Source organism: Zonotrichia albicollis, chromosome 28 (genome assembly GCF_047830755.1).
Source record: "Zonotrichia albicollis isolate bZonAlb1 chromosome 28, bZonAlb1.hap1, whole genome shotgun sequence".
Taxonomy (NCBI): Eukaryota; Metazoa; Chordata; class Aves; order Passeriformes; family Passerellidae; genus Zonotrichia; species Zonotrichia albicollis.
The window spans coordinates 3525323-3548753 of NC_133846.1; the positions used below are offsets into that span (position 1 = coordinate 3525323).

Consider the following 23431-nt stretch of genomic DNA (forward strand, 5'->3'; position numbering starts at 1 on the left):
TGGTTTTTGGGGTTTTTTTGTGTGGGTTTTTTTTTGTTTTTTGGGTTTTTTTGGTTGTTTTTTTGGGTTTTTTGGTTGCTTTTTTTGTTTGGTTTGTTTTTTTGTTGTTTGGTTTTTTTGGGTTTTTTTCCTGTTTTTTTTTGTTTGTTTGTTTTTTTGGGGTTTTTTGTTTGGTTTGACTTTTTCTCTTGTTTGTTTTTTTGTTGTTTGTTTTTTGGTGGGTTTTTTGTGGGTTTGTTTTGGGTTTTTTTGTTGGTTTTTTTGTGGGTTTTTTTGTTTGTTTGTTTTGTATTTTTTGTTTGTTTGTTTTTGGTTTTTTTGTTGGTTTTTTGTGGTTTTTTTTTGTTTGTTTGTTTTGTATTTTTTGTTTGTTTGTTTTTGGTTTTTTTGGTTTGTGGTTTTTTTTTTGTTGTTGTTTTTTTTTTGGGTTTTTTTTTTTTTTTTTTTTTTGCTGTCATTGTTGATTTTTTTGGAGTTTTTTTGTTTGTTGGTTTGTTTGTTTGTTTGAGTTTGATTTGGTGTCTGGGCATGACCAGGAGCTGCACTGGATGACCCCTACAGGATCCAACTCACAATATTCCATAATTCAGTGACTTTTCCATAAAAACCAGCTTTAGGAAACACCTCTAAACTCCCTCTCTCTACCAAATTTCACTGTTTCTACACTTAAAAATAATTTTTTTTTCAAATGCGCCGCTGAGCTAAAACCTTGTGGCTTGGCTTAAATGAAAACGTCAGGCAGCAGGGCGACACTGAAGCTGGGTTTCACTTTAACTGAGCTGGGTTTCACTTTTCCTTTTCCTCTATAATAATAATATATAATAATATAATAATTTCCATGTCTGTGGAACAGAGGTGAACACCTGAGGAAAGCTCTTGGGACAACTTAATGACCAAATTATCAGGCACTGCCAGCCTGAGCTGCCCAGGCCAGCTGTGCAGGGCTTTCCAGCTGTGCAGTTTCCAGCTGTGCAGTTTCCAGCTGTGCAGGTTTCCAGCTGTGCAGTTTCCAGCTGTGCAGTTTCCAGCTGTGCAGGTTTCCAGATGTGCAGTTTCCAGCTGTGCAATTTCCAGCTGTGCAGAGGGAGGACAGGGCAGGGGGAGGCTCCTGGCCCCAGCACTTACATCAATGAGATCAGACAGGTCGTGGATGTAGTACTTGAACACCGAGGCGTTGGTGGCTTCCAGGGCCAGCAGATATTCATTCCTTGCCTTGATTGCCTTCAGTCTGTTCTCTGTGTACTTTGCTTGGCGCTGAAAGATAAAAAAAAAACCCAAAATATAGCATTAAAAAATGAAAATATAGCATTAAAAGAGGTGAGTAACACCAGAAAGACAAAAAAAAACCCATGCACATCCCATTTTTGTGCCCATCCCATTTTTGTGCCATGCATGTCTTATTTTTGTGCCCATCCCATGTTTGTGCATATCCCATTTATGTGCACATCCCATTTTTATGCACATCCCATTTTTGTGCCATGCACATCCCATTTTTGTGCATACCCCATTTTTTGCATATCCCATTTTTGTGCCTATCTTATTTTTGTGCATATCCCATTTCTGTACCTGTCCCATTTTTGTGTCATGCACATCCCACTTTTCACATATCCCATTTTTATGCACATCCCATTTTTGTGCACAGTCCATTTTTTTGCACCTATCCCATGTTTGTGCACATCTCATTTTTGTGCCATGCCTATCCCATTTTTGTGGACATCCCATGTTCCTGCTCATCCCATTTTTGTGCCCATCCCATTTTTGTGCCTATCCTATTATTCTGCAACTCTCATTTTGCTGCACATCCCATTTTTGTGCCATCCATATCCCATTTTTATGCTCATCCCATTTTTGTGCTTCTCCCATTTTTGTGCCATGCACATCCCATTTTTGTGCCATGCACATCCCATTTTTGTACACATCCCATTTATGTACAAATCCCATTTTTATGCCATGCACGTCCCATTTTTAGGCACATCCCATTTTTGTGCTTCTCCCATTTCTGTGCTGTGCACATCCCATTTTTGTGCCATGCATGTCCTATTTTTGTGCCCATCCCATTTTTGTGCCCATCCCATTTTTGTGCCTATCCCATTTATGTACAAATCCCATTTTTTGTGCCAGGCATATCCCATTTTTAGACACATCCCATTTTTGTGCTTCTCCCATTTTTGTGCCATGCACGTCCTATTTTTGTGCCCGTCCCATGTTTGTGCATATCCCATTTATGTGCACATCCCATTTTTATGCTCATCCCATTTTTGTGCCCATCCCATTTTTGTGCATGCCCCATTTTTCTGCATATCCCATTTTTGTGCCCATCCCATTTTTAGGCACATCCCATTTTTGTGCTTCTCCCATTTTTGTGCTGCGCACATCCCATTTTTGTGCCATGCATGTCCTATTTTTGTGCCCATCCCGTGTTTGTGCATATCCCACTTATGTGCACATCCCATTTTTGTGCCCATCCCATTCTCGCTCACACCCCATTCCCTGGGATAACCCAAACCACCCCAGCCTGTCCTGAAGGGATCTCCTGCTGGTTTTCCCTTCCCTCGAGCTGCCTGGAACCCACCCAAGGAGTGAGATTCACCCCAGAGGACAGCCCCTGCCATCACCTTCTCCTTCATCTTCTCGATTTTTTTGACGGAGCTCCTCCGCACGTGCTTCTCCTCGAACTTGACGTTGGAGGTGGAGTCGGGGGAGCGCGGTGTCTGTTTGTCCTCCTGCTTCACCGACTTCCCGATCTGCTTCTCCTCCTGCTTCTCGGCCTCCTTCAGCTTGCTCTGGGCGCTGATGCTGTCAGCGTTGTACATGTGGTAGGTTTTCATCACCTGCGCACGAAAAAATCCAACATTCAGCTCCCCCGTGGGAATCCATAAAATCGGAGGGGTTTGGGAAAAATGGAAAAGGGCTCGGAAACTGCAGAAATGGGGTTAGAGCTGAGCAGGAGCCATGGGATTGGTCAGCGGAAAAATTATGTGAGAAGTGGAAAAGTAAGGATAAATAGAAGAATGGGCTGTGTGTTAATGCCTGGATAGAATAACTCCCTGAGCTGCAGAAAAGTATATCTAGTGAGATTATAATATAATATAATATAATATAATATAATATAATATAATATAATATAATATAATATAATATAATATAATATAATATAATATAATATAATATATGAGATAACATAACATAGTATAGATTTAAAAATATATTTAAAATATTAATTTACATATAAAATAAAAATAAATATCTATTTCATTTGAAAAATAAATAATTTTTATTATTTTATAATAACCAAAATAAATATATATATTTGTATTATTATTTTACAAATTAAAAAATATATTAAAATATATATATTTATATATAAAATAAAAATAAAAATATATTTATTTTACTTTAAAATAAAAATATATACTTTTACTTTTATTATTTTATAATAATAAAAATTAAATATATTTTATTTTATTTTTATATTTTAAATATATATAAATAATAATTGTAAAAATAAAAATATATTAATATATAGAAATAGCATATATGTGCTAGTATATATATATATAGTATATATATATATATATATATATAATATATATAGTATATATATAATAAAATTATAAATTAACTATAATATTCTAAATTAAATAAATTAATATTCAAGTGTGTTTCTTAGCTTTAGGCAGACCTGTGCTGTATGGACACCTTCTATTATAGCACATTTTTATTAATAAATATAGATAAATATCCCCCCACACTAACAAAAATCCCATTTGTTTCACGTGATATTAATGCCTAGATCTGTGTTAAGCAAACAGAACCAAAGGACATGAGGTCTAAAGCAGCTTTTTATCCACAAATGCAAAGCAATTTGAATCCCTCACCAAAACAAACAAGATACAACACTCACAGAGGGCAAAAAAAAAAACCACAATTGCATGAAGCAGCAGCAATAAAGGCTCCACTTGTGAATAATCTGATTTATTTCAGATGAAAACCCATTTACAGCTATTTTGCAGCAGAACATAACACAATTCCACCTAAGTGGGCTGCAGTGATCAGCAGAGGTCCCAGATTCAAAGAGACTTTGGATGGAAACATGAAAGGAAATGTGAGTGCTGAGGAATATCCTGAATAATCCACACCCCGCTCTCCCAGCCCCTGCAGATGCTCCCACCATAAAGCAGGAGTTTATAATTACAATAATTGATGCCAAGGAGCTGCTTTTCCTCTCTTGCTCAGAGCAGAGCTGGCAGAGAGGAAAAACAGAGGGAGAAAAATCCCAGTTTTGGTGAGTTTTTAATGGTTTTGTGCCAGTTTGGTGGAAGAAAAAGCAGAGGGGAAAATCCCAGTTTTGGTGGGTTTTTAATGGTTTTGTGCCAGTTTGGTGGAAGAAAAAGCAGAGGGGAAAATCCCAGTTTTGGTGAGTTTTTAATGGTTTTGTGCCAGTTTGGTGGAAGAAAAAGCAGAGGGAAAAATCCCAGTTTTGGTGGGTTTTTAATGGTTTTGTGTCAGTTTGGTGGAAGAAAAAGCAGAGGGGAAAATCCCAGTTTTGGTGGGGTTTTAATGGTTTTGTGCCAGTTTGGTGGAAGAAAAAGCAGAGGGGAAAATCCCAGTTTTGGTGAGTTTTTAATGGCTTTGTGCCAGTTTGGTGGAAGAAAAAGCAGAGGGAAAAATCCCAGTTTTGTTGGGGTTTTAATGGTTTTGTGCCACTCTGGTGAAGAGCAAAAGCAGAGGGAAAAATCCCAGTTTTGGTGGGTTTTTAATGGCTTTGTGCCAGTTTGGTGGAAGAAAAAGCAGAGGGGAAAATCCCAGTTTTGGTGGGTTTTTAATGGTTTTGTGCCAGTTTGGTGGAAGAAAAAGCAGAGGGAAAAATCCCAGTTTTGGTGGGTTTTTAATGGTTTTGTGCCAGTTTGGTGAAGAGCAAAAGCAGAGGGAAAAATCCCAGTTTTGCTGGGTTTTTAATGGTTTTTTAGCAGATTCATATCCTTCCTTAGGATCCCATCCATGACAGGACTCAAAAATTGAGCCAGTTATGCCCGCAGACAGAAAACCATTTCTGGAGTGATGATTTGCCTCAATATTTGCCTTTGAGGCTCTAGTTGCAATAAATTGTAATTAAACAATTCCCTCTATACATTTTACTGACACAGGAAATTTCAGGGAACCCCTTGAAACTCTGTAAATTTGATTTTTTTACCCCAAATTTCCCCACAGGGTCAATATGCCACAGCCTGAGAAACAACCCTGAGTCACTTTTCGGAAGGAGGAAGGCCAGAATATAAATCTCAGTGTCATGACCCAACAAAATCACTGAGGAAGGAGAAAAAAAAAGGCATTTTCGAGCCACTGAACACTGAGTTCTGCTTTTAAGGAAGAGAACTTGCTCAGCAACAGCAAAATTTTCATCAAGCAAGAGGTTTTTCCATTCAATAATGTGAGGAGAAGAAAAATCCCCACACAGCACATGAGAATTTGGGGACACATCCTCCCTCCTCTTCCTCTTCCTTGGGATCTCCATTGGATTTAGTGAGAAATAAAAAGCAGAGATGGGAAAATTGGGGAAATCTCTCTCTAAAAGGAGCTGTTCTGCTGAAAGCTGAGGGATAGCTCACAGCACACAAACTCCAAGATTTTGGGCATATTTGGGAATAATTTTCCTATTTCTGGCTGTTTTTTAAACCTTCACTGCAGCAAAGTGTGTGAGGGTGAGATCTGAGGGGAGACAACACTCAGAGAGCTGAAACAACACAAAAACTGAGGGGAAAAATGGGATTTTTGGAGGTTTAGAGCAGAGATTGCAGCATTTCTAAGGCAGAAATCAGAAAAATCCCCACACAGCACATGAGAATTTGGGACACATCCTCCCTCCTCTTCCTCTTCTTTGGGGTCTCCAGTGGATTTATTGAAAAATAAAAAGCAAAGATGGGAAAATTGGGGAAATCTCTCTCTAAAAGCAGCTGTTCTGCTGAAACCTGAGGGATAAATAAGCTCATACCACACAAACCCCAAGATTTTGAGCATATTTGGGAATAATTTTCCTATTTCTGGCTGTTTTTTAAACCATCACTGCAGCAAAGCGTGTGGGGAGACAACACTCAGAGAGCTTAAACACCACGAAAACAGAGGGGAAAAATGGGATTTTTGGAGGTTTAGAGCAGGGATTGCAGCATTTCTAAGGCAGAAATCTGAAAAATCCCCACACAGCACATGAGCCCTTGGGGACACATCCTCCCTCTTCTTCCTCCTCCTCCTCTTTGGGGTCTCCATTGGATTTAGTGAGAAATAAAAACTGGGAAAATTGGGGAAATCTTCCCCTAAAAGGAGCTGTTCTGCTGAAAGCTGAGGGATAAATAAGCTCATACCACACAAATCCCAAGATTTTGGGCATATTTGGGAATAATTTTCCTGTTTCTGGCTGTTTTTTAAACCATCACTGCAGCAAAGTGTGTGAGGGTGAGATGTGAGGGGAGACTACACTCAGAGAGCTTAACATAAAAACAGAGGGGCAAAAATGGGATTTTTGGAGGTTTAGAGCAGGGATTGCAGCATTTCTAAGGCAGAAATCAGAAAAATCCCCACACAGCACATGAGAATTTGGGGACACATCCTCCCTCCTCTTCGGGGTCTCCATTGGATTTAGTGAGAAATAAAAATTGGGAAAATTGGGGAAATCTTCCTCTAAAAGGAGCTGTTCTGCTGAAACCTGAGGGACAAATAAGCTCACACCACACAAACCCCAAGATTTTGGGCATATTTGGGAATAATTTTCCTGTTTCTGGCTGTTTTTTAAACTTTCACTGCAGCAAAGCGTGTGGGGAGACAACACTCAGAGAGCTGAAACAACACGAAAACTGAGGGGGAAAAATGGGATTTTTGGAGGTTTAGAGCAGGGATTGCAGCATTTCTAAGGCACAGATGAGAAAAATCCCCACACAGCACATGAGCCCTTGGGGACACATCCTCCCTCCTCTTCGGGGTCTCCATTGGATTTAGTGAGAAATAAAAAGCAGAGATGGGAAAATTGGGGAAATCTCCCTCTAAAAGGAGCTGTTCTGCTGAAACCTGAGGGATAAATAAGCTCACACCACACAAACTCCAAGATTTTGGGCATATTTGGGAATAATTTTCCTGTTTCTGGCTGTTTTTTAAACCATCACTGCAGCAAAGAGTGTGAGGGTGAGATCTGAGGGGAGACAACACTCAGAGAGCTGAAACAACACAAAAACAGAGGGGCAAAAATGGGATTTTTGGAGGTTTAGAGCAGGGATTGCAGCATTTCTAAGGCAGAAATCAGAAAAATCCCCACACAGCACATGAGAATTTGGGACACATCCTCCCTCCTCTTCCTCCTCCTCCTCTTTGGGGTCTCCATTGGATTTAGTGAGGAATAAAAATTGGGAAAATTGGGGAAATCTACCTCTAAAAGCAGCTGTTCTGCTGAAAGCTGAGGGATAAATAAGCTCACACCACACAAACTCCAAGATTTTGGGCATATTTGGGAATAATTTTCCTATTTCTGGCTGTTTTTTAAACCATCACTGCAGCAAAGTGTGTGAGGGTGAGATCTGAGGGGAGACAACACTCAGAGAGCTTAAACAACACAAAAACTGAGGGGAAAAATGGGATTTTTGGAGGTTTAGAGCAGGGATTGCAGCATTTCTAAGGCAGAAATGCTGAAAATATCCCACACAGCACATGAGCATTTGGGGACACATCCTCCCTCCTCTTCCTCTTCCTTGGGATCTCCATTGGATTTAGTGAGACATAAAAATCAGAGATGGGAAAATTGGGGAAATCTCCCTCTAAAAGGAGCTGTTCTGCTGAAAGCTGAGGGATAAATAAGCTCATACCACACAAACCCCAAGATTTTGGGCATATTTGGGAATAATTTTCCTGTTTCTGGCTCATTTTTTAACCATCACTGCAGCAAAGCGTGTGGGGAGACAACACTCAGAGAGCTGAAACACCACGAAAACAGAGGGGCAAAAATGGGATTTTTGGAGGTTTAGAGCAGGGATTGCAGCATTTCTAAGGCAGAAATCTGAAAAATCCCCACACAGCACATGAGAATTTGGGACACATCCTCCCTCCTCTTCCTCCTCCTCCTCTTTGGGGTCTCCATTGGATTTAGTGAGAAATAAAAATTGGGAAAACTGGGGAAATCTTCCTCTAAAAGGAGCTGTTCTGCTGAAACCTGAGGGATAAATAAGCTCATACCACACAAACCCCAAGATTTTGGGCATATTTGGGAATAATTTTCCTATTTCTGGCTGTTTTTTAAACCATCACTGCAGCAAAGTGTGTGAGGGTGAGATCTGAGGGGAGACAACACTCAGAGAGCTGAAACACCACAAAAATTGAGGGGAAAAAATGGGATTTTTGGAGGTTTAGAGCAGGGATTGCAGCATTTCTAAGGCAGAAATCTGAAAAATCCCCACACAGCACATGAGCCCTTGGGGACACATCCTCCCTCCTCTTCCTCCTCCTCCTCTTTGGGGTCTCCATTGGATTTAGTGAGAATTAAAATTGGGAAAACTGGGGAAATCTTACTCTAAAAGGAGCTGTTCTGCTGAAACCTGAGGGATAAATAAGCTCATACCACACAAATCCCAAGATTTTGGGCATATTTGGGAATAATTTTCCTGTTTCTGGCTGTTTTTTAAACCATCACTGCAGCAAAGCGTGTGGGGAGACAACACTCAGAGAGCTGAAACACCACGAAAACAGAGGGGGAAAAATGGGATTTTTGGAGGTTTAGAGCAGGGATTGCAGCATTTCTCAGGCAGAAATCGAACACTTCTCCCTTCTGGGCGAGGAGATGCCAAGAAATGAGTTTGATTTACCGTGTAGAGCTCATTCAAAACCTTCATCAGGTCCTCCTGGAGCTGCAGGCCCACTTCCTTGCTCTGCAACAGAACAGAGAAATGAAAGTTAATGGAGGAAGAGGCTGCAGAGGAAGCGAGCAAGGAGCAGCCACAAATAATTTGAGGCCAAATTAAGCAGTTTTGGTAAATCCAATCAGTGCCCAGCCCAGAGGCACGTTGTAGTAGGGGTGTTAATAAAGTGAAATTTCAGATTGGGTACTGTCAGGGGGGGAAAAAAGGAAAAAAGGGGGGAAAAAGGAAGAAAAGAGGGCAGGAAAAAGTGGGAAAAAAAGAGGAAAAAAGGGGAAAAATGAAAGAAAAAAGAAAAATAAAAGGGAAAAAGGAAGAAAAAGGAAAAGGGGGCGAAAAGGAAAAAAAAAAGGAAAGAAAAAGAAAAAAAGAAAAAAGGGGGGAAAAGGGGAAAAAAAGGAAAGAAAAAAGGAAAAAAGGAAGAAAAGGGGGAAAAGGAAAAAGGGAAAAAAAGGGGGGGAAATGAAAGAAAAAGGAAAAAATGAAGAAAAGGGCAAAAAGGGGAAAAAAGTGAAAAAAGGAAGGAAAAAGAAAAAAAAGGAAACTGGGAAGAAAAGGGAAAAAGGAAAAAGGGGAAAAAAGGGGGGGAAATTAAAGAAAAAGGAAAAAATGAAGAAAAGGGCAAAAAGGGGAAAAAAGTGAAAAAAGGAAGGAAAAAGAAAAAAAAAGGAAAATGGGAAGAAAAGGGAAAAAAGGAAAAAAGAGGAAAAGGGGGGGGAAGGAAAGAAAAATAAAAGGAAAATAGGAAAAATGGGAAAAAAGGAAAAAAGGGGGGAAAATGAAAGAAAAAGGAAAAAATGAAGAAAAGGGGGAAAAGGAGAAAAAAGTGGAAAAAAGGAAAATGGGAAGAAAAGGGAAAAAAGGAAAAAAGGAGAAAAAGGGGGGGAAAGGAAAGAAAAATAAAAGGAAAAAAGGAAGAAAAGAGGGAAAAGGGGGAAAAAGAGGAAAAAAAATGAAAGAAAAAAAAAGGAAAAGTGGAAGAAATGGAAAAACGGAAGAAAAGGGGGAAAAGGAAAAAAGGGAAAAGGGGGAAAAAAGAGGGGAAAACGAAAAAAAAATTAAAAATTAAAAAAAAGGAAAAAGGGGGAAAAAAGAAAATAAAAGGAAGAAAATAAAGGTAAAAAAGGGAAAAAAAAGCTCAATGGAACAGCGATGGACATTTCCAGAGAATGTGAAATTTTCAATTTTCAAGCCTGAAAATCCAGAATTTTCCCATTTTCACGATATCAAGGAAGACCGTGGATGCAAAACCGCTTGGTGTGGAAGCTGAAGAAAAGCAGGACAAGGAAACCACAACAAAACAAGAATAATTTAATTCAGTGTATAGATTTTATTCATACACTCCTCACCAAGGCAGCATTTGTGCGCTCAAAGCTTCGTGTTACAAGTGTTTAATATCTACTGGGGCAAGCAAATTTGATAAATTCAAGATTATTTATGCCTACAGCATTCAGGAAAAGAAAGAGATAAAGAGGCAGTGCAGCCAAACCCATGCTTAAACCAACATTTCTGCCCAGGAAGTCAAGATAGTGCTAAGCCATGAGGAAAAAACCCAAAACACACTGATAAATTGAAAAGCCAGAAGAAAAAGATGATGTGATTTAAATTTAAATTATTCTTTGCTCCATACTGTCCAGTTCAGCAGTGCTTGGAGTTTCTGAGGTTTAAAAATTGATTTATTAGAGACTTTTATTTATTATTTTGGGGTGTTGTGGTTCAGACCAGCCTGGCATTGCTTGGCTGGCAGCACAATGGGGTTCACAGGTATCCAATGCCCAAAATCCTTTGGATTTTCCACATGTTCCAATCCCACATTCCTCACCCTGCTGCCCAGGTGCTACAGGAATAAAGAGCATCAGAACAAACACTGACAAAGGAAAGTTTTTCCTGAGGAATCCCTGATTTAGAGACTTTCTTGATTCCAAACAGGGTTTTGTCCCCATAAATATCCTCAATTAAGTGGGTATGGCAGGGAAAGGTCCCTGCTCCAGTATCCCAGCTAAAATCAGAGCAGAAAATGGGTTTTAAACCCAGCAGGGCAGGCAGATGCTGAGCTGGTACCTGGCCTGTCCTGAGGCCCCTCTGCCACAGAATAAATCTGCTTTTCTACCCATCAACATCTGCCAGTCACTTCACAACACCTATAGGTAAAACTCTGCCAAACTGAAAAGCATCAGTTTGTTCAGGTATTGCTGTAATTTACAGAAAAGCACAGAGCTGGTGATTCCCAACCTCCAGGGGAATTTGAGGAACAAACCCACAGGATTTCACCTCTGGAAGCAGCAGGAGCTGAGATCTGGGGTGCTCTGGCTGCTTGCACTGGATTGCCAAGGGAATTGTATTTTATTTGCCATCCTGATGGGACTTGTCTTTTGTCAAGTGGCAGTTTTCCTTATCTCTTCCACACCCACTCCTCCCTCCAGGAGGGATAATAATATTATATTATAACAATAATTATCTGCTGATATTATAATAATAATTATCTGCTGATAACAGCTATTGAATGTCCCTGCATGGCTGATAAGAGCTACAGCATCCCATTGGGAGATGTGAGCCCAGAGGGAGGAGCCAAGCATTCCTACCTGGATATAATCTGGAGATTTCAAACATTCCTAACTGGATACAATCTAAGATTTCAAACATTCCTACCTGGATATAATCTGAAATTTCAAATATTCCTACCCGGATATAATCTGGAGATTTCACACATTCCTACCTGGATACAATCTGGAGATTTCAAACATTCCTAACTGGATACAAGCTGAGATTTCACACATTCCTACCCGGATATAATCTGGAGATTCTGGAACACCAGCACGGCTTCTGCACTGGATTGCCCAGAGGAACAGCAGCTGCCTCTTCTTCCCCTGGATCTCCAGAGGCAGAGACTGCACCTTTCTCCAGGATCCCTGCTCCAGCAGAACCAGCCCTGACACTGCAGGAGGGCTGAGCCACAATTCCAATGGGGCTGCTGCCAACAGCCTGACCCACAGGGTGTCAGGTTGGGTTCTGACACTGGCAATGTTGGTTTAGTTCACTGCATTGTTTATTTTATCCTTTTATTTTCTTCCCTAATAAAGAACTGTTATTCCTACTCCCATATTTTTGCCTGAGAGCCCCTTAATTTAAAATTTATGGAAATTTGGAGGGGTGGGGAGGGGTTACATTCTCCATTTCGGGGGAGCCTCTGCCTTCCTTAGCAGACTCCTGGCTTTCCAAACCAAGACAACTGCATTGTTTATTTTATCCTTTTATATTTTCTTCCCTAATAAAGAACTGTTATTCCTACTCCCATATTTCTGCCTGAGAGCCCCTTAATTAAAAATTTACAGCAATTAGGAGGGATGGGGTTTACATTTCCCATTTCAGGGGAGGCTCCTGCCTTCCTTAGCAGCCACCTGGCTTTCCAAACCAAGACATGTACATTGTTTATTTTATCCTTTTATTTTCTTCCCTAATAAAGAACTGTTATTTCCTACTCCCAAATCTTTTCTGAGAGCCCCTTAATTAAAAATTTATGGCAATTTGGAGGGGTGGGGTTCACATTTTCCATTTCAGGGGAGGCTCCTCCCTTCCTCAGCACACACCTGGCTTTCCCAACCTTTTCCTCCCATGGAGGTGATCAATGGAAGGGACTGCCTGCAGTGCCCTGAGCACTGAACTTTTCACACAGAAAGACTTTCCACACACACTCCCAGAGCTGCCTGGCCTGGCCCCATCATCTGCCTCTCACCCCTGCTCTTTCCAGCCCATTTTGCTCATTTCTTGCTCATTTGCTGCACAAATTGCTGAAGCGTTAATTATAGGTCGGATTAAAATGAATGTTTTAATGCAGGCTGGGGTTGAAGGGGTAAAGATGACGCCAAAATTGTCAAAACACAAAATTCTCAGTGCTTCCAAATGAGCTCTCAGGAAAGGAGCTGCTGGATTGCTGGGCTGGAAAAATCCTTTCCATTAGGGTGAAGGTAAAACAGATCACAGGGGATGTCAGAACAAGAGCTGTGCAATGAGCACTGGTAATGTAAAATGTTCCCTGCACTGATTTCACCAAAAAAAAAGTCTAGGAGAAAAAAAGCTGAGCTGGCTGACCCTGATAAATGAAAATTCATTGGAGGAAGCAGAAGGGTTTGCTTGGGAAAGCCAGAAGAAAATGGATTGGATGTCAGGAAAAAGCTGTTGCTCGAGTGCAGTGGAGGGAGGTGGAGGTGATGCACAAAGAGAATTTCCCTGAATTCCCAAGGAATTCCAAGTGCAGATTAAAGGCTGTGATCCCACTGCCATCCAGGCACGAGAGATTCCAGCATCATGCCAGAAAATACCACGGAATTATGAATAAAATCCATGCCAAGGAAACACAACAAAGCCCTGGCAGTTGTCAATGTCTCAGTATCAATTACTATTGCAGCAGCCAATTCTGCATTGTTCCGTATTTTCTCTATTATTCTGTGTGTTTTGTAAAGGCAGAACAATTCATTTTGTAAACAGGGCAATAAATAAAAGATCTTCTGATCAGCTTTACTGTGATCTACTCCTGGCTGTACCTGCAACCAAGTTTATCTGAACCTCCCTTAAAGTGAGGAAGGGCTTGTGCAACAAAATCTTAATTAATTGGCTCCACTAACGAGCTGGGGGTGTGTGGGGCGGGGTGTGCCCATAAACTGTCTGTCCCTGTTATCTGAGCGGGTTAAACCCTTCTGCTGTAGATCTGGAGATGATCTGGCTGGGAGAGCACCCCTGGGACAGGCACAGGAGCTCCTGCACACCTGAGTGGGGCAGCTCCTCAGCTGGGCTGGGCAGGGAGAGCTCACAGAGACCTTCCACAGAACCACCAGGCTGGAGTGACCTTCAGGATAATCAAATCCAACCCAGCCCCAGCCCCTCAACTCAACCCTGGCACCCAGCGCCGCATCCAGGCTTTGTTAAACACAATTGTCTTTTTTTTTATGATTATGCTCTTTTCCGACCCAAAGATGGGGCAGCTGAGAGCCATTTTAAAAATTTTCATTCCATTTTCAGTCTCATGTGTAGGGTGAGACAGCACAGATGTTGTAATTCACACCATCACAATCAGAAATTAACTATTTCCTAATTACAATTCATTACAAGTGTTTCTTGGCCTATCAGCTTTTGCCACACCATGCTGCAAATGCCTCATTCTCTACAAATTCATTTCCCACACTTTATCACCCTTTCTGTAAAAACCTTTTCCCTGTTATCCAGCCTGTATTTCCCTGGTGCAGCTGAGGCTGTGAGCTCTGGCTGTGTCAGTCCCTGCAGACAGAGCCCAGCCCCAGCTGAGCACGGGCCCCTTTCAGGAGCTGCACAGTGATGGGGGCACCCCTGAGTCTCCTTTTCTCCGGGCTGAGCACCCCCAGCTCCCTCAGGGCTCCCTCACAGGGTTTGTGTTCCATCTCCAGCCTCGTTGCCTCCTCTGGATGAGGAGAAGGAGGGGAAGGAGAACTTCCCTTCCCTGCAAACCAAGGAGGTGATGAGCACATCTTCCCCTCAAACCATGGAGGTGATGAACACCCTCTCTTCCTCTCAAACCAGGGAAGCGATGAACACCCCTTTTCCTCTTCTCAAACCATGAAGATGATGAGCACACCTTCCCTTTATTGCACATCAAGGAGGTGATCAACACCCCTTCCCTTCCTCAAGCCAGGTAGATGATGAACACCCCTTTCCTTCCCCTCAAACCAGGGAGGTGATGAACACACCTTCCCCTCCCTCCAAACCATGGAGGTGATGAGCACCCCTTTCCTTCCCCTCAAACCATGGAGGTGATGAGCACCCCTTCCTCTCAAACCATGCAGGTGATCAGTAGACCTTCCTTTCCCTTCCTCTCAAACCATGGAGATAATTAGGACACCTTCCCTTCCCTGCAAACCATGGAGGTGATGAGCTTCCCTTCCCTTCCCTTCCCTTCCCTTCCCTTCCCTTCCCTTCCCTTCCCTTCCCTTCCCTTCCCTTCCCTTCCCTTCCCTTCCCTTCCCTTCCCTTCCCTTCCCTTCCCTTCCCTTCCCTTCCCTTCCCTTCCCTTCCCTTCCCTTCCCTTCCCTTCCCTTCCCTTCCCTTCCCTTCCCTTCCCTGATAAACATCTTTTTCCTCCCCATCAGCACCCAGGCAAGCCCAGCAGGCTGTGGGATGCAGGTTTTCCCTGCTCTGAGCACACACACACACACACACACACTACTCCTTTGTTACTCCAGGGTGTATCTGCACCATGTGCAGGGCTGGAGGTTCTGCCACCCCTGGCTCGAACATAAATTCCCAGCACAGGGGGGGCTGTGCCAGCTCCTCAACAGGCTCTTTGTTCCAGCCCTCCTCCCCTCTAATTTAATCAAGATGTTTCTGGGATCTGCTGCGGGGCTGTTCCGCATTCCACCCGACATTAACGACTTCAGCTTCCAAATATTTGGGGGGATAATAAAGAGGAGAGCTCAGGAATGCTGTCAGCATTCCCCAGCCCCAGCAAGGTCCTCCCAAGCCTGACAGAAAGATGGGATGGCTTCAAAATCAACATTTCCCGAGGTGCTTTCCCCATAAACCCAACAACAGCTCAAGCCACAGAGGGTGAATGTGTAACACACCAAGATAAGAGATTTTTATCTAATTTGCTGCCTCAGATTATGTCAGAGGGTGAGCTGGAGCCTCAGATTATGTCAGCTGGAGCTGGAGCCCAAATCTGCTGATTCTGGAACTGCTCTGGAACAGTATCAGGTGTCTGCATCTTTTTAAAAGCGATAATTAAATGTGCCTAGGTGGAGAATAAACATTAAATACTCCCATGTTGTTTGAGTGAGGGTAAGGACGCCAGGATGCAGCACAGAGGCACCAACTCTGCACCTCACTGAGAGTTTCACCCATGGCATTTGCACATTTACAAATTTACACCGTGGTGGAAAATATTTGTACAAATGCCCAGCTTTTTAACCATTAACTTGTGTCACGTGCTGGTTTTCCATGTGTGGGGTGCTTTAAGATTTGTCATTTTCTGCTACCAGAGCAGAGGCACAGCGCAGCTGTAAAGTAGGTCATGGCAGACCCCTTCAGAGAATTAATAATTCCTTTTCCTTGATTACTGCAAGGCTTTTAACCAGCTCATTGTGGATTTTTCATTTCACATCAAACACCCTGCAGTACCAGGAGATAAACTGGGGGGGTTTCCCACCATCAAAGCTGCTAAATAGGAGGAGAATTTCAAATCCTTAAGTTGGTTTTCTTGATTCCAAACAGGGTTTTGTCCCCATAAATATCCTCAATTAAGTGGGTATGGCAGGGAAAGGTCCCTGATCCAGTATCCCAGCTAAAATCAGAGCAGAAAATGGGTTTTAAACCCAGCAGGGCAGGCAGATGCTGAGCTGTACCTGGCCTGTCCTGAGGCCCCTCTGCCACAGAATAAATCTGTTTTTCCACCCATCAACATCTGCCAGTCACGTCACAACACCCATAGGTAAAACTCTGCCAAACTGAAAAGAATCAGAAAAGAATCACACACTGCTCAAAGTGAGCATTTCACAGCCTGTTCTTTTTAAAAAAGGTAATTTTCTTTTTTTTTCTTTTTTTTTTTTCTTTTTCCTTCAATTTGAACAAGGTTATGAGGCTGCTTCCAGGAGAATTTCAAAGAGACAACACAGAAAGAGTGATTAAAGAGACCAAATTAAAGAGGCTGCTGCTCAAAGGTCTGTACATGTATAAATAATCCCAAGGGATGCCACTCAAAAGATACGTCTGGAGGCAAGAAAACCTGATAACCATGCAAGGAACAGGGAGAAAACCTGATAACCCTGCACAGAAATGAAGGGTCACATTCAATAGAGAGGGTGACAGGGGGATGGAGGGGAAAAAGGAAATCAAAGCAGGAATCAGCACAAACAGAAACGTATTTTGTGTGGAAAAAAAATACATATATAAATATAAAAATAGAGAGGGTGACAGGGGGATGGAGGGAAAAGGGGAAATTAAAGGGGGAATAAGCTCAAATAGAAGAATATTTTGTGTGGAAAAAAAATAGATCTATAAATATAAAAACAGAGAGGGTGACAGGGGGATGGAGGGTAAAGGAAAGCAAAGTGGGAATCAGCTCAAACAGAAGAATAATTTTTGGGGAAAAAACCCCAGATACAAAACCCATATATAAATATAAAGCCCATATATAAATATAAAACCCATATATAAATATAAAAGCCATATATACCATAAAACCCCATATATAAATATAAAAGCCATATATACCATAAAACCCCATATAGAAATATAAAAAGTTTTTTTCCCTGAAAGAGTGATAAAGTGTGGGAAATTAATTTATGGGGAATTAGGCATTTACAGCATGGCGTGGCAAAAGCTGATAGGCCAAGAAATGCTTCTAATGAATTGCAATTAGGAAATGGCTAACTTCTGATTGTGATGGTGTAAATTATAATATATATATAATTAATTAATTAATATTATAACAGATATATATTATAATATATATTATATATATTATATATATAATATATGTACTATATATATTATATATATAATTAATTAATATTATAATATATATATGAGACAATACAGATATTATAATTTACAAATATATATATCTCATATATATAACATACATATATATAAATATCAAAACATACATAGATATAGAAAAGTAGAAATAAATAAAAAAATAACTAAAGGAGCTGTGCTGAAGGAGGACAAGCAGGGGAAATCAAAGGGAGATGAAGGAATGAAAAGGAGCAGACATCAAAGCAGGATGATTTTCCAGGAGAGGGAGAGGTGACCAGAATAGCAACGCTGGTGGCACCAGGGCTGGGAACTGCAGCCCTGCACCAGAGCCAGCCCTAAATCATTAACTCTGCCCAAACAAGCAAACATCACCTCCTCCCCAAGGTGGAACTATTTATCACTAGGACAATTCTCCCCCTTTATAGTTTTATTTGCTGGAAATGTGGTTATTTCACCATTTATCTTCCCCAGAATTGCACTGACACCAGCCCTGGGGGCAGACAAATCCCAGATTCCCACTGACAGCACCAGGATTCATCTTCAGGGCTGTCAGAGCAGCCAGACCCTGAGCAGGAGCATCTCACACCAACACCTGAACGTGTTTCCTCAGGAGAAACCAAAACAAGGGCATGGAAAAGCACAGTGCTGCAAGAATTGCTGCAGCTCAGCTGAGAGCTCCAACCCAAAGCCACATTTGGGGCACCCGGCTCAGACCTGGCAAGGCTCTGCAGGAAAAGGGACCCAGGGAAGTAACAAAGCCCAGAGGCAGGGAAAGGGGCTGACACACAGTGTCCATCCAGCAGCGCGCCAGGGCAAAAGCACAGCTGCTCTTATCAGCAGAGACAGCTCTGAGGTGGCTGGCAGGCTCCCAAAGACCCACTATGAATCCCTTCATCCCTGCCTTCATCTCCTGTGTCCATCCATCCATCCATGGATCCATCCATCCATCCATCTATCCATCCATCCATCCATCTATCCATCCATCCATCCATCATCCATCCATCCATCCATCCATCCATCCATCCATCCATCCATCCATCCATCCATCACCTGTCCATCCATCCATGGATGATCCCTTCATCCATCCCTCAATCAATCCATCCATCCATGGATGCATCCATCCACCCATCCCTCCATCCATTCCATATCCATCATCCATCCATCCATCCATGGATGCATCCATCCACCCATCCCTCCACTCCTTATCCATCCATCCATCCATCCATCCATCCATCATCCCTCCATCCATCCATCCATCCATCCATCCATCCATCCATCCATCCATCCCTCCATCCATCCATCACCTGTCCATCCATCCATCCATCCATCCATCCATCCATCCATCCATCCATCACCTGTCCATCCATCCATGGATGATCCCTCCATCCATCCCTCAATCAATCCATCCATCCATGGATCCATCCATCCATCCCTCCCTCCATCCATTCCATATCCATCATCCATCCATCCATCCACTCCCTTATCCATCCATCCCTCCATCCATTCCATATCCATCATCCATCCATCCATCCATCCATCCCTCCATCCATCCATCCCTCCATCCATCCATCCATCCATCCATCCATCCATCATCCATCCATCCATTCCCCATCCATCCCGCATCTCCCCATCCACCTCACTGTGACACACAGCCACACACCCTGGTTCCCGGGGTGCTGGAACCCCAAAAGTGCCACCACAACCCCTCTGGAAGCCCTTGTGCAGGGCAGGCAGCCCAATGGCTGCTGGATTCACTGATTTCACACGGACAGGAGCCCAGCCCTGCTCCACCATCAGCCCTTTGCAGAGACCACATGAGAATCTCACCCTGAGCACTCTGAAGAGACCAAACCCACACTGCCACCACTCCTGGAGATGTTCTGGGTGCAGAAGGAGCAGCTGTCCCCACCTCAGGCTCTACTTTCCCCTCCTCACTGCCACAAGGACACGTTTCGATCACAGAATTCACAAAATCACCAGCTTGGAAGAGACCTTCAAGATCATCAAATCCAACCCAGCCCCAGCACCTCAACTCACCCCTGGCACCCAGTGCCAATCCAGGCTGTTTAAACACATCCAAGCTCAGATAATGCTGGCTGGGGAACACAGAATCACAGAACCACCAGGTTGGAAGAGACCTTTAAGATTGGATCCAACCCAGCCCTGACACCTCAACTAAACCCTGACATTGTTAAACACACCCAGGGATGGTGACCCCACCACCTCCCAGTCCCTGGGAATTCCCAAAATTCCCCAAATTCACAGAATCACAGAATCACTGGGTTGGAAGAGACCTTCAAGATCATTGAGTCCAACCCAGCCCCAACCCCTCGACCAAACCCTGGCACCCAGTGCCACATCCAGGCTTGGTTAAACACCCCCAGGGATGGGCACTCCACCACCTCCCCTGGCAGAACATTCCAGAGCTTTATTGTCAGATTATGCTCTTTTCTGACCCACAGATGGGGCAGCTGAGAGACATTTAAAAACTTTTATTCCATTTTCAGTCTCATGTGAAGGTGAGACAACACAGATGTTATAATTCACACCATCACCATCAGAAGTTAGCTATTTCCTAATTACAATGCATTATAAGCATTTCTTGGCCTATCAGCTTTTGCCCACCATGCTGTAAATGCCCAATTCTCTATAAATTAATTTCCCACGCTTTATCACTCTTTCAGGGAAAAACTTTTTCCTGATATGCAACCTGTATTTCCCTTGGTGCAGCTGGAGCTGTGTGCTCTGGTTGTGTCAGTTCCTGCAGACAGAGCCCAGCCCCAGCTGATTAAAATCACATTTCCTTTCCTTTTTCCTTCCTTTTCCTTTCCTTTCCTTTTCCTTTTTCCTTTCCTTTCCCCTTTCCTTTCCCTTTCCTTTTCCTTTCCTTTTTCCTTTCCTTTCCTTTTCTTTCCCTTTCCTTCCTTTCCTTTTTCTTTCCTTTTTCCTTTCCCCTTTCCTTTCCTTTTTCCTTTCCCTTTCCTTTCCTTTTTCCTTTCCTTTTTCCTTTCCCCTTTCCTTTCCTTTTTCCTTTCCTTTTCCTTTCCTTTTCCTTTCCCTTTCCTTGCTTTTTCCTTTCCTTTTCCTTTCCTTTCCTTTCTCCTTTCCTTTTCTTTCTCCTTTCCTTTCCTTTCTCCTTTCCTTTTCTTTCTCCTTTCCTTTCCTTTCTCCTTTCTCCTTTCCTTTCCTTTCTCTTTCCTTTTCTTTCTCCTTTCCTTTCCTTTCCTTTCCTTTCCTTTCCTTTCCTTTCCTTTCCTTTCCTTTCCTTTCCTTTCCTTTCCTTTCCTTTCCTTTCCTTTCCTTTCCTTTTTCCTTTCCTTTCCCCTTTCCTTTCCCTTTTCCTTTCCTTTTTCCTTTCCTTTCCTTTTTCCTTTCCTTTCCTTTTTCCTTTCCTTTCCTTTTTCCTTTCCTTTCCTTTTTCCTTTCCTTTTTCCTTTTTCCTTTCCTTTTTCCTTTTCCTTTTTCCTTTCCTTTTTCCTTTTTCCTTTCCTTTTTCCTTTCCTTTTTCCTTTCCTTTTTCCTTTCCTTTTTCCTTTTTCCTTTCCTTTTTCCTTTCCTTTTTCCTTTTTCCTTTCCTTTTTCCTTTCCTTTTCCTTTCCTTTCCTTTTTCCTTTCCTTTTTCCTTTCCTTTTTCCTTTCCTTTCCTTTTTCCTTTTTCCTTTTTCCTTTTTCCTTTTTCCTTTCTTATCTCACCCACCCAGCCCTGATCCAGCTGCACTCTGTCCTTTGAAAATCTCTGCACACCCTCAGAGATGCAGCGCTCAAGAGCTCAGTGCCAAAAGGGATTTCAAGCACCTCCTTTTTCCCTGCCTGTCCTCCCCACCTCACCTGCTCCATCCCAGCATCACACAAAACACTGATTTAAGAAAAAATAAGGGAAAAAGAAAATCCGAGGAAAGGATTTTCTGCCTCAGGATCTGCTTTTCCCTCAGCAGGTGGGATTTCTGTGTCACCATCCTCTCCACATTTCATGCATTATTGCAACCTAATCGTTAGCTCTGTTAATGATTCAGTTAATCAGCATTAATGATTCAGTAATTCATTAACTTAAATAGTTCCCACATTCAGTTGTAGATTCTCCATCAACACCTGCAAAGCAGCAGGCAGCCTGCCTTTGCCAGCAGCTTTCCCTGTTTAACCAGGAAAAGGTAAAAAAAGGTGGAAAAAAGTCCCCCCCCCCTTTTCCTCTTAAAGTTCGGAGAGACTCTGCATCCTCTGTGCTGCTTTGGGATATTTTACAAAGGTGCCACTGAGGGGGGTTATAAATGGGTAAAATTCTTTAAATCCACAGCAAAACTGCTTTGCAATATTTTAATCACGCACCTCATCTGATTCTTCTTGCCTGCATACCAATTCAAGGCTTCTTGCAGCTCAGAAGAAGAGACCAAGAAAAGCACAAACAGCTCCATGGCAGCCAAATTCTATTAGCAGCTGCTAGCAGATAACCACGCAGCACAAGTGGAGCTGTAATCAAACACCTGATCTGGCCTTCAGCAAGCTGGTATTCTGGCAAACAGCCCGAGAAGTAGATGGGATTTAACAACAAGTGCCTTTTGTTTGCACAAATTAATGTGGAGTTTGCCCTTGGCCTGGGAGAAACAAACCAGAGATGGTATTTTGATGTTAATTGGTTATTTATTTGTTTTTTTTATCCTTGTCCTGCTGCCCAAAATAAAGTATAAACATGGCTTTGCCCTGCTTTAGAAGGGGCTGAAGATAAAGCTGCCATTTCCAGCCAAACTGGGATAATATCAATTTCCAAGGCATTTTTGAGGCCACCTTGCTCCAGCACAGCCCTTGTTGAAATTCAACAGGGAGATTATTCCTCCTTTGGAGGGATTAGAGAATTGAAGAGGAACTGCCATTCAATAATCCCATGTAAGTATCTAATCAGCCATAATGTAATTACCAGAAAGTTTTAAAGGTCAAAAAGGCCTCAGTGTGACAGAACTGAAAAGGAGAAGATTCCTCTCTGCTCAGGCAATGACTTAGAAAAAAGGAAGAAGTTTAGGAGAAACAGAATGTGAAAGTGGAATGTATTTTCATTTTCCATTAAAAACTTGAGAAACAGGCAAGTAATAGCTGGAGTATATATATATATAATATAGAAATTATAAAAATATACTAATATTTTAATATCTTAATATATATAACTATACATTAAAACAGAAACATAAGTACATAAATATAATGTTATTTTATATATTTTTATAAATCTATATATATTCCTATATTTATTTTTATATTTATTAATATATATAAATATAAATACAGAAAAATATATACTGTATTTTATATAAATATATAGATATTTTTATATTTTTATAAATAATATATCTTTATAAATATAATATTTATTTATAAAATAGATGCTATATAAAATATAAAAATATAGACATATTAAATATATATAAATGATAAAATATAAATAATATATATTAACATAGAAAAATTACATATTATTTATATAACAATATGTTATATCTATACTATATATTATATATATAATATATAATTTATTTATAAATAATATATAAATTATATATTATAAAATATATATTAAAATGTATATATAATATATATATTATTCATTTTTATGTATAGAATATAATTTATATATATTTATATATATATCTCCACAAGTAATAGCTGGAGTAGTATTTTAGATATATATTTTATATATTTTTATTTATTTATAAACGATAATATATATAATTTATTCATAAATTATATTATATTGTAATATAAATGTAATACATACTACATAATTTATTCACAAATAATACATAAATTATATATTATAAAATATATCTTATAATATATATAAAATATATATTATTTAGATATATATAATATAATATATATTTCTATATATATAATATATATATATCTTTTTTAGATAGATAATTAGATATAGATATAGATATAGATATGGATAGATATAGATATAGATATAGATATAGATATAGATATAGATATAGATATAGATATAGATATAGATATAGATATAGATATAGATATAGATATAGATATGGATG

At 41.0% G+C, this 23431-nt stretch overlaps 1 protein-coding gene across 1 annotated transcript in view; it reads right to left on the reverse strand.

Annotated features, from left to right (window-relative positions):
• Positions 1-23431, reverse strand: part of SRGAP2 (SLIT-ROBO Rho GTPase activating protein 2) — a gene marked incomplete in the record, with an annotated part of 145976 nt that overhangs the window by 67228 nt on the left and 55317 nt on the right. The window contains 3 exon segments of the mRNA XM_074528324.1: positions 1126-1254; positions 2616-2831; positions 8841-8903. Of these exon segments, the coding sequence (XP_074384425.1) occupies positions 1126-1254; positions 2616-2831; positions 8841-8903 (408 nt within the window).